At 38.8% G+C, this 12,701-nt stretch overlaps 1 protein-coding gene across 3 annotated transcripts in view; it reads right to left on the bottom strand.

Annotated features, from left to right (window-relative positions):
- The window catches only part of STRBP (spermatid perinuclear RNA binding protein), a 151,334-nt gene that overhangs the window by 57,766 nt on the left and 80,867 nt on the right, over nt 1-12,701 (bottom strand). For all 3 annotated transcript variants that reach the window (XR_009246678.1, XM_058672983.1, XM_058672982.1), the window contains exon 3: nt 8,170-8,390. Coding sequence is in view for 2 of the 3 variants with exons in the window: in XM_058672983.1 (XP_058528966.1) it covers nt 8,170-8,390 (221 nt within the window). In the remaining variant the exon portion in view is untranslated. The remainder of the gene's footprint in view (nt 1-8,169; nt 8,391-12,701) is intronic.

Raw genomic sequence — 12,701 nt, 5'->3', positions numbered from 1 at the left:
ACATTGTAAAGGAAATGAGCTAAGTGCAATCAATTGTTTGATATAAAGAATAGCAGTCATCACGGACTGTTTCTCTGTCCCTGTCCTCATATCCTCTCATTTTCCCAAATCTCAATAGTGCTGTTCCATTATCACTCCCGTATCACTGCCTTCAAACCTGCTGTACTAGGCTCTTATAAGCTCTTACAGAAATGACCTACATAACTGCCTCACTGGCCTTAATGACTAACTTCTGTCTTCTCCAACCTACTATTGACAGTGTTCTGGAAGCAGAATAATCTTCCAAACGCACTGCCTGGATGGCACTTTCCCTGGTGTCCACTGACCTGAAGGACATTACACATATGCAGAGGTATATCAGAAGGTATTATCAAATCCTGCCTCTCCCACCTACTTTGACAGTAGACACTCTACAGTTGATTTCTTATTTGTAAAACAGGATCAGTACCTTTCTCATAGATTGTAACTCAAAATATAAGCTAAGTAATGAACATTATCCAGAGCTTGATAACAATTTTTCAGTAAATAGCAGTTATTAAACTGTCCCTCTAATTTCTCATATGTATATATCTGTTTTATCTTCCACTTTTAAAGCCTATTCCAAATACCAACTCATTCATAAAGTTTTTCCTGAATCTCAGAACCAAAACATCATCTCACTCTATAATGTACTTACAGATTTTATATGCAGAAAACTGAAGCACAGATGCTGAAAAAACTGAATCTGGAGTCAGACTTAACTGAATTCGGGCTCCACCACATAAAATCACTCAATGACCTTGAAAAAGTTCAAGTTCAATCATGATTCTAAACTGCTCTTTTTCCATAAGTAGATTTGAAGCAGTAGAAATGGCATAAGCAAAATGAGGGTGGAAAAGGGGAACAATAATAAGAAGACTACTGGGTTTGCTGTAAGATGATTGGAAAAATAATTTGCTACAGTAACTAGCCCTTAATAAATGGAAGTTCGGCCTGGCACGATAGTGTAATGGTGAAGGTGCTTGCCTTAAATGCACAGGGATCACATGTGGGCGCCAGTTCTAATCCCGGCAGCTCCACTTCCCATCCAGCTCCCTGCTTGTGGTCTGGGAAAGCAGTCGAGGACGGCCCAAAGCCTTGGGACCCTGCACCCATGTGGGAGACCTGGAAGAAGTTCCTGGCTCCTGGCTACGGATTGGCACAGCATTGGCTGTTGTGACAACTTGGGGAGTGAGTCAGACGACAGATGATCTTCCTCTCCTTCTCTCCTCCTCTCTGTATATATTTGCCTTTCCAATAAAATAAATAAATCTCAAAAAAGAAAGGAAGTTATACTAGCTAACAATCATTAACTCACACAGTAAATTCTAAATCATAATTTGGTCTTACCATGTCACATGCAGAGCACAGCATGACTGAGTAGAGAAAACTAGGCCCCAATTCAAACATAACTGAAAAGTAGCAACTATTGCTGAGAGCAAGCAACCCAAATAAAATAAGTTATTTAAAAAGAAGAACAGGGCCCGGCGTCATGGCCTAGTGGCTAAAGTCCTCGCCCTGAACGTGCCAGGATCCCATTGGGCGCCAGTTCTAATCCCGGCAGCTCCACTTCCAGTTCAGCTCCCTGCTTGTGGCGTGGGAAAGCAGTCGAGGACGGCCTGATGCTTTGGGATACTGCACCCACGTGGGAGACCCCGAAGAGGTTCCTGGCTCCTGGCTTTGGATCGGCACAGCACCAGTCATTGTGGCTCACTTGGGGAGTGAGTGAGTCAGAGGTTGGAAGATCTTCCTCTCTTGTCTCTCCTCCTCTCTGTATATCTGACTTTGTAATAAAAAGAAGAAGAAGAACAGAGGCACTCATGCACTCATGTTGTGGTACAATAGGTTAAGCCACCACCTGTGACACCACCATCCTATACAGGCGCTGGTTCATGCCCTCAGCTGCTCCACTTCTGATCCAGCTCCCTAGGAAAGTAGCTGAGGATGATAAAAGTGCTTGGGCCGACAACACCTACATGGGAACGTGCAAGAAGCTCCTGGCTCCTGGCTTTGATCTGGCTGAGCCCTGGCTGTTGCAGTCATTTGGAAAAGTGACCCAGCAAATGAAAGCTTGACTATGTCATCTGTCTCTCTGTAACTCTTCCCTTAAAATAAATATTTTAAAAACAAAAATTGGATAGAATAAAAGGCAGAATCCTAATATTTCTAATCGTACAAATTATGGGATTTCCTATATTGCATGTGACTTTATCAAATTAGTTTGTTTAAAAGAAAATAGGTTAAAGTACAAAAGCATAGGTAAAAGTTCACTAATGGTGCCTGGCCACAGAAGGTGCTTAAGCAGCAGATGCTAGCCATCACCCTGCTTTGGGCCTTTGGAACGCTTAGCACAGGGCTGGACCACAATACAGGTGGCTCATTGGAATGCAAGTCTGGTTGGGAAGCCATGCATGTCTCTGTTTTTTAAAAAGTAACAACAGAATCATTCTGCACTCCCTGAGTTTTACCACATGGGAAGAACAAAGACAAGTGCTCAATTTGCGTTGTGTTCCACAAATGGAAATACCTGGCATGGATAACCACGACAACCAAACGCATCCACAGAGCTGTATTTAAAAACACAAACAGAAGTCTGAAGCAGTGGAATTGTTATTATTTGTATACAGTAGTGCCATCAATTTGTGTTCATTAATTTTGTATCCTGCTACTCTGCCAAAGTCTCTTATGAGTTCCAATAATCTTTTGACTGAGTGTTTTGGTTCTCCTATGTAGATAATCATGTCATCTGCGAATAGCGATAATTTCAATTCCTCATTTCCAATTTGTAGTCCTTTAATTGCTTTTTCTTGTCTAATAGCTCTGGCAAGGACTTCCAGAACTATATTGAAGAGTAGCGGTGAGAGTGGACATCCCTGTCTAGTTCCAGATTCTAGCGGGAAGGCTTCCAATCTTTCCCCATTTAGTATGATACTGGCATTGGGTTTATTGTAAATTGCTTTGATTGTGTTGTAGAATGTTCCTTCTATGCCTATCTTGTTTAGGGTTTTTAACATGAAGCGGTGTTGGATTTTATCAAATGCCTTCTCTGCATCTATTGAGAGGATCATATGGTTTTTATGAGTCAACTTGATGTGATGTATCACATTTATTGTTTTGCGAATGTTGAACCATCCCTGCATGCCTGGGATGAATCCCACCTGGTCCGGGTGAATGATCTGCCTGATGTGTTGTTGGATCCTGTGGGCTAGTATTTTATTGAAGATCTTTGCATCTATGTTCATCAAGGATATCGGTCTGTAGTTCTCTTTTTCCGTTGTTTCTCTCTCTGGCTTTGGTATTAAGGTGATATTAGCTTCACAGAACGAGTTTGGAAGAATTGCCTCTCTTTCTATTATTTGAAAAAGCTTGTGTAAGATTGGGGTAAGTTCCTCTTGGAATGTTTGGTAGAATTCAGTAGTGAAGCCATCTGGTCCCGGGCTTTTCTTGGTTGGGAGGGCTTTAATTGTTGATTCAATCTCAGTGCATGTTATTGGGCTGTTTAGATTGTTAACTGCTTATTGATTCAATTTTGGTGGATTGTATATGTTCAAAAATCTATTCATTTCCTCTAGGTTTTCTGATTTGTTCGCATATAGTTGCTTGTAATAGTTCTTGATGATTCTTTGTATTTCTAAGGTATCTGTTGTTATATCTCCTTTCTCATCTCTGATACTATTGATGTGTATTTTCTCCCTCCTTTTTTTAATTAGTTGAGCTAGTGGGGAGTCTATTTTGTTGATTTTTCTCAAAGAACCAGCTCTTTGATTGATTGATCTTGTGTATAGTTCTCTTGGTCTCTATTTAGTTTATTTCCTCCCTTATTTTGATGATTTCTTTTTTCCTACTAATCTTGGGATTGCTTTGTTGTTGTGTTTCTAGTTCCTTCAATTGTAAGGTTAGCTGATTTACTTGGTGCTTTTCTTGTTTCTTGACATAAGCATTGATTGAAACGAACTTTCCTCTCAGCACGACCTTGATTGTGTCCCATAAGTTTTGATAAGCTCTGTTGATGCCTTCATTTGTTTCAAGCATTTTGTTAATTTCCCCTTTGATTTCCTCTCTAACCCATTGCTCATTTAGTAATATATTATTCAGCCTCCATGTGTTTGTAATAATTCCACCGCTGAGAAAGAAATTGTAAGTACAGTTCCCTTTAAAATAGAGGAAAGGAATCTTAAATTAAGTTAACTAAAGATGTAAAAGACCTCTATGATGAAAACTATAAATCATTTAAAAAAGAAATAGAAGACGACCTTGAAAAATGGAGAACCTTACCATGTTCTTGGATTGGCAGGACCAACATTATCAAAATGGCCATATTACCAAAAGCAATATACAGATTCAACGCAATCCCAATCAAAATCACAGCAACATTCTTCTCAGAAATAGAAAAGATGATACAGAAGTTCATCTGGAAACACAAAAGACCACGAATAGCTAAAGCTGTCTTGAAAAATAGAACCGGAGGAATCACAATTCCAGACCTCAAGACGTACTATAGAGCAGTGGTTATCAAAACAGTCTGGTACTGGTACAGAAACAGAGAAGATCAGTGGAACAGAATAGAAACACCAGAAGGGAATCCACACATGTATAGTCAACTAATCTTTGACAAGAAAACTGAAAACAATCCAGGTAAAAAACCTGGTCTATTCAATAAATGCTGTTGGAACAACTGGATAGCAGCTTGCAGAATAAAAAAGCAAGACCTGTACCTGTCGCATTATACAAAAATCAGCTCTACCTGACTCAAGGACCTAAACCTACACCCAGAAACCATCAAACCATTAAAGGAAAACATAGGAAACACACTCCAAGATATAGGAACCGGGAAAAACTTCTTAGAAAAGACACCTAAAGCAATGGCAATCAAATCCAAAATGAACAAATGGGACTACATCAAACTAAAAAGTTTCTGTACAGCAAAGGAAACAACTAGCAAAGTGAAGCAACCAACAGAATGGGAGAAAATTTTTGCATTCTACACAAGTGATAGGGGATTAATATCTAGGATCTACAAAGAGCTTCAGAAACCCAGGGACAGCGAAAAAACAAACCCTCTAGCAAAATGGGCAAGGGAAATGAACAGACATTTCTCAAAAGAACAGATTCAAATGGCTAACAGACATATGAAAAGATGCTCAGGCTCTCTAGCCATCAGATAAATACAAATGAAAACCACCTTGAGGTACCACCTAACTCCTGTGAGACTGGCCTACATTCAGAATTCGAAAAACAACACATGCTGGTGTGGATGTGGGGAAAAAGGCACCCTCCTTCACTGCTGGTGGGAGTGTAGGCTACTATAATCATTGTGGAACTCCATATGGAGAGTGCTTGGAAAATTGCAAATAAACCTGCCATATGACCCAGCAATCCTGCTCTTAGGAATATACCCAACAGAAGTGAAATCTGTATATGAGAAGGGGATTTGCAATCCTATATTTACAGCAGCACAATTTACAATAGCAGTGACATGGAAACAAACCAGATGTGCATCCAAGGAAGAGTGGTTAAAGAAACTGTGGTACATCTACTCAATAAAATATTATTCAGCTTTTAAGAAGAATGATATTATTCTATTTAAAACCAGGCGGTCCGAACTAGAAACCATTATGCTCAGTGAAATGAGTCAATCACAAAAGAACAAATACCATATATTCTCTCTCACATAAGGAAGCCAACATGGAAGGGGTGACTCCAGCGGTCCAATCTATGCTGTTTTTTGAGTGTCTGTTTGCTCTTTTGGCTGTATCTCATATGTTTTGATGCGGTTTGCTTGCTTCCAAATAGTCTCTTTTCTCTAATAGAATTCATCGGGTGCCCATGAAGTGTGCGATGGTGTCATGGTTCCTAAGAGACTTCTGTGTTTCCTTTTGGTTATGCATGTGTTGCTTACTCAGTGGCACATTATTTTATCAGGGTGCTACAATTTGTTGTTGATGTGGTTGTTACTGTTGCTGTGATCGATGTGGCTGTTATGAAATGATGTCAATCCGAAAAAATAGTAAAAAAAAAAAAAAAGTAATTTTCTTTGATGGTTTAATCATATTATGTCCCGTTAATAGGAGTATTTTCTTTTTTAAAAATGATGTGTTCAAATTGTATGAAAGGCCCTTGCTTTGATGATGATGGTCATGGTTTTTGTTTGCCAATTTGTTATGATAATATTTTTGTTGACTAGATAGGTATTAGAAGATGAACTAACCTTCCATTTAAGGGATATAAAATATATTGTCTTGATGTATTATCATTTTAAGTTTTGCCAGGCAATACTTAACAACATTTTATCAAGAATCTTTTTATCTTTATTTATGTGTTAAGCTGCTTTATAATTTTATTTTGTATGTTGCTTTTATCATTTTTGGTATTTGAGGTATAATAATAATATATGTGAAAAAAAAAGAAGTGTGAAGCATATTATCTCTTAAAAACCTTTAAAACAGAGTGACATTGTCTAGTTAAGCAAGTCAGAAAGAATGTTTTCCAAATATGCCATTCCTAAGAAACAATATAAGAGGTACCAAAAAAGTTCAAATTTCACCTAGTTTAGTAAAACAGTTAAGAGTAAATCTTAATATTTTGTATGTATGTACGTAAGAGAGAGAGAACAAAAGCACAAAAACATACAGATGCACGAACAAACAATTTAAATAGGAAGTACATAACTATTTAACTTATATTAAGAACGGGGATAGAGAGCCAAGTCACTGGAATATATGGACTTTGTCATACTTGGAACTCCAAACATGACAACATTTTTAAGACCATCTTCTATTACAATAAGTAAATTACGTCTTTTTTTTTTTTTTTAAACACCCTATGTATCTTTTTTTTTATTTTCATTGCAAAGTCAGATATATAGAGAAAAGGGGAGACAAAGAGGAAGATCTTCCATCCGATGATTGACTCCCCAAGCAGCTGCAATGGCCAGTGCTATGCTGATCCAAAGCAGGGAGCCAGAAGTTTCTTCCGGGTCTCCCATGCAGGTGCAGGATCCCAAGGCCTTGGACCGTCCTCGACTGCTTTCCCAGGCCACAAGCAGGGAGCTGGATGGGAAGTAGGGCTGCCGGGATTAGAACCAGCACCCAATGGGATCCCGGCGCGTTCAAGGTGAGGACTTTAGCCGCTAGGCCACGGCGCCGGGCCCAAGTGAGTTACTTCTAAGAACCTTCAAACAGATAAGACTATCACAAGATACAGTCTATAGTTAACAATGTAATTATATTGTTAAGCCAAAAACTTTCACCTAAAAGTTGGGAAAGTTACACTACCTTTCAGTGTAAAAACAAAAAGAATCCTTCAATGCTTTATTATTCTTTATCTATATATAACACTGACTTACAATTGAATGCTGGAGAAAAAAATTCTATAACCTCTTTCTTGTGCTTAAAACTTAGTGCCAAGTTAAGAACTTCCTCCAATCTAATTGATCAAAGAATAACTTGAAGCTCGCCATGGCATTAACAGTTTCATATCACTCAGGTTGCCATGACATCTTCATCTCACTAAAACATTTTTTACTTTTGCTACAGCATTAAGAAAACTCTACTGTAACTGATGAGGGTTTGCCAACCAATAAACCTCCATTCACCCCACAAATACACAATGAGTATTTATGATATACCACACATACCATACTACTACCAGGTAAAGATAGTGAAAAATACCTTTAAAATACATTTTTTTGCACTTTTAGTTTTACTCTAGGATTTTTCAAATGTCCAAACAAATGATATTTTATGATTTCTCCAGAAAGGAAAGCATAGCTATCTCAAAATTTCAGAGGCTAAACCAATACAGGGGAAAAGATGAAGTTTTTGAGTGTACAGACTTTAAAGGACATAAAGGGATCCTAAACATATCTACTCATTACTACTTTCTTGATTTCCTGTCAAATTTAACTGAAAATAAATAAATAATTAAATAAATAAATAAATAAATAAATAAATAAATAAAACTACTGCATATTTACCACCTTGGGTATAATTATAAGTGTGTGTGTGTGTGTGTATATATACACACACACATATGTGTATATATCTAAGAAAACTCAAAGAATAGCACACAACAAACCCATTCCAGGGACATGCTTGAGCTTTTGTGAGCACGTCAGTAAAACATGCACCATAAAGGCCACTCCATACTCACTTGGAATAGTTTTCTACAGATTCATCTTTCTTCACTTCTGCCTCACCCTCTACTTTTGTGCCTTTATTTGTTTCATCCAGCCAATCCGAGACATGTTTAAGAGCACATTCAACAGTAGACACCATATTCTGCACAGCTTCAAGTTCTTCCGGAGATGGATAGATTGTTGAATGTTTCACCATAACATGGCGATCATCATTGGCGAAAGATCGAATAGATCTCTGTCAGAAGGAAATAGAAAACCATTACTTCAACAGCAGAAACATCACTTTAAAAATGACATACAAGGCCGACAATTGTGATGGTTAATTTACGATCCGAACACCTGCATCCCCGTCAGTGTGCGTAAAGGCTCAAGTCCAGATCATAGCTTAGAAGACAGCAAATGACAGCTCAAGAGATTTTGTCCAAACATGGCAGATCCAGAATGAATTCCCAACTCATGGCATCAGCTTGACCCAGTCCTAACGGGGGGCCTTTGAAGACTGAACTAGGAGCCAATACTAAGGCCTTGTGGGATTGAGGCTGCGATGCCTGCATCCGATATAGGTGCCAAATTGGGTCCCAGACATTCCACTTCTGATTCAGCTCCAGTTAATATGCCCAAAAAAGCACAGAAGATGGCCAAAGTGCATGGCCCCCATACCCATACTGGAGAGTTAGAAGCAGCTCTGGCTCCTGCCCCAGCCACTGTGGCCATATGGGGAGAAAAGCAGCAATAGATCTCTCTCTTTCCAACTCTATATTGCAAAAAAAAAAAAAAAAAAAAAAAAAAAACAAAAAACAAATATTTCCACAACAATAACAAAAGTAAATGGATGATAAATGTCTCTATTTCAAATATAATGTGTAAATTTTAAAATAAGATGACAAATATATTTTAAGTCAACTAATAGGATTAATACTCAAACTGCTATGAAAGAAAACTGAGATAAACATGCTTGGGAACAGGAATAAAATCTGAGTCTACTGAACCCTCCAACAGAAAACTAAAGCACATCCATCATGTTTTGGTAAGGCTTATCTAGGCCACATTCAAGATTATATATATATGCTGTTTTGTAGCTGAACCTATGCATTCTGAGTAAGATGTCAGAAGAGGTACCTACATGACACTCACAGCTAAAGGACAATGGTTTTAAAAGACTGTAGAAATGCATGATGGTGCACAGTGTGCAACCACACATTTCAAAACCACTGGAGACTTTAACACCTTAAAAATTTGAGATTTTGGCCCGGCAATGTGGTCTAGAGGCTAAAGGCCTCGCCTTGAATGTGCCAGGATTCCATATCGGCGCCAGTTCTAACCCGGGAAGCCCCGCTTTCCATCCAGCTCCCTGCTTGTGGCCTGGGAAACGAGTCGAGGACGGCCTTGAGACTTGGGACCCTGCACCCGCGTGGGAGACCTGGAAGAGCTCCTGGCTCCTGGCTACAGATCGGCGTAGCACCGGCATTTGCAGTCACTTGGGGAGTGAATCATCAGATGGAAGATCTTCCTCTCTGTCTCTCCTCCTCTCTGTATATTTATCTACCTTTCTCGGGAACACCGAGCCTGGTTACTCGAACAAACGCCACAAGTCGAGAGAATGGATGCTTGCAATCAAATGTTTATTCAGGCGAGCACACACCAAACAGGTTGAGGGAAGCCACGGAGAGCGCCCCTCGACTTATCTATCGAGGAAGTCTGTGGGGCCTTTTGCTCTGGTCTAGTGGGAGCCTGCTGGCTTCAGGTGACTGGGACCAAGGCATGGGTTTATATACAATTCAGGGGGTCAAGCCCACTAGTTGTTTACAATGTCTTTTGATTGGTTATTACATGTTTACAATGTATTTCCATTGGTTACTTTCACAAACATGTTTACTTATCTCTAATTGGTTATAACTTATCTATCGGTGACACACTTTGCTTTTTCTTAATTCTGCAAAACTTGTTTTTTACACATTTGTCAAAACATATTTTTCTTCTTTTATCGTTTTTACCAAAACTTGTTTTTTATAACATGTTTACTTGCATTAGAGCTTCTTGACAGGAGTGATATGAGAGGTGACTCCACTTTACCAGTGGTCTAGGAAGATGGAGTCACTTCTGTTCAAAAGTTCCAGCATACATACTATAGCCATTATTAAGTCACAGCATGATTTACATAAAAGGTCTATTATTGTAGCTATCTCTGGATCATCAATCTCAGATAAAAGTGTAGTAACAGTAAGAATATAATTAAAATTATTGATAATATTACTGCCCATATTTCCCATGGATTCATTTTTATCTATACCCATATGTATGTATTGATGGAGCAGTGTTGATGTAAGTGGAAGCAAATAAACACTTATAAGACTGTTCCTATCAACCTTTCAATTAAAAAAAAAACTAAATCTTTAAAAAAAATTGAGATTTAACAGTACAGTACCAATACACATGAACTATGGAAAACACAAATACAGTCTACAACTTTACATTTCAAACTTTTTCGAGGCTTTAACATCCAAAATAAATTACAAATTCTAGAAAGGGAAAAATACATACTGCAAAACAACCGACCTTCCAAGCTAATTTATAAATGCATTACATTCTCAATCAGGATAGCTCAGGACTGATTTTCTTAAATTTCAACAAGAATCACTTCAATGCACACATTTTTTTAAAAAAATTGGCAGGGCTGGCATGATATTTCAACTAGCTAATCCTACCCCTTCAAACATGGCATCTCATATGTGCACTGGTTCATGTCCTGGCTGCTCCACTTTCAATGGCCTTTCCAATAAAGATACCTAAATCTTTTTTAAAAACTGGCCATAAATAAAGTACAAATATAGGATGGGTAGAACCATTACACTAAAACCAAATATCAAAAAAGTTTAAAAAGTAGTGTTTAAATGACATGCTAGACCAGAAACCAGCAGAGCTAACACCCAGAAATAGCAAACTACATGAAAATGCAACATGGCAGATCATTCACACTCATGATTCACACATTCAAAACCTTTCGAATATTTCCAAAGCTACAAATGTCATGGAGGTGTGCACCACAACAAAATGAACAAGGATAACATGGTTAATTTTCCATAAAACTCAAAGTATCCATGTAAAAAGTAGATTAAAGTCTTCACTTACCTAATCATATACTAATACCACAAAAAACAGCCGACAATTCTTTATCAGCCTTACCTCCTTTGTTTTGCTCTTACATAATATCAACATTTTGAAATCATATTCATTTAGAAACTAGCAAGTTACCAATAGGATATTACTGTCCCCTCTAAAGTAAGCTGCATCATATATAAGATAGAAGCAACATGGAAAAATTAGAAAACAATCAAAGAAATTACATGAAGACACAACAGAAAAATCTAAGCAAAATTATAAACTAGGAAAGAAATTTCATCAGGTATGAGAAATATATATGGAACTTAAACAAACAAACAAAAAAATATATAGATTTATCTGCTGGTTGACTCCTCAAATGGCTATCACTAGTGATGAGCCAGTCTACAGCCAGGAGCAAGGACTGAGGCCTTGGCGGGGGCCTAGGGACTTAGGTCATCTTTCATTGCTGTCCCAGGCATATCAGCATGAACTTTGATTAGAAGGGAAGCATCCAGGGCTCAAGCAGGTGCCCAAATGGGATGCAGGCACTGAAATCTACTATGCCACAACACTGGGCCCTAAACAAATTATTTTAAGATGTAAGAATATTGAGATGATAAGAAACGAGTTGAAGAAGCAAATAATTCACATTTCACGAAACATTTCTCCCACCATCCAGATCTCAAACATTAGAATTTTTCTTAAGAACAAGGAGACTATCTTATAATGTTGGAAAAGTAAATAACATTCAAATAAATATCAGACCAGCTATATTACATATGCCAAACATACTCATCATTACTATTTTCTACTTCTCTCACATCTTTTTTTTTTTTAAAGATTTATGTTTATTAGAAAGGCAGATGCATAGAGAGGAGGAGAGACAGAGAGGAAGGTCTTCCATTCGATGATTCACTCCCCAAGTGGCCGCGATGCCTGGAGCTGCACCAATCTGAAGCCAGGAACCAGGAGCCAGGAGCCTCTTTTGGGTCTCCCATGGGGGTGCAGGGTCCCAAGGCTTTGGGCCGCCCTCAACTGCTTTTTCCTAGGCCACAAACAGGGAGCTGCATGGAAAATGGGACCACGGGAATATGAATCGGTGCCCATATAGGATTCTGGAGCATGCAAGGTGAGGAATTCAGCCGCTAGGCTACCGTGCCAAGCCCTCACTCACATCTTTTTAAAATACTTTCTCACTTGAGGAAAAAGTTCACACAACATTCTATAAAACCAAAACAGAGAGAAAAAATTTAGCACTTAGGGGGCCCAGTGCTGTGGCCTAGCGGCTAAAGTCCTCACCTTCAATGTGCCAGGATCCCATGTGTGGGCCGGTTCTGATCCCGGCAGCTCCACTTCCCATCCAGCTCCCTGCTTGTGGCCTGGGAAAGCAGTCGAGGACGGCCCAAAGCTTTGGGACCCTGCACCCCCATGGGAGACCAGGAAG

The sequence above is a fragment of the Ochotona princeps genome, chromosome 14 (genome assembly GCF_030435755.1).
Source record: "Ochotona princeps isolate mOchPri1 chromosome 14, mOchPri1.hap1, whole genome shotgun sequence".
NCBI classification, from domain to species: Eukaryota; Metazoa; Chordata; class Mammalia; order Lagomorpha; family Ochotonidae; genus Ochotona; species Ochotona princeps.
This window is presented reverse-complemented; position numbering and strand designations above follow the sequence as displayed.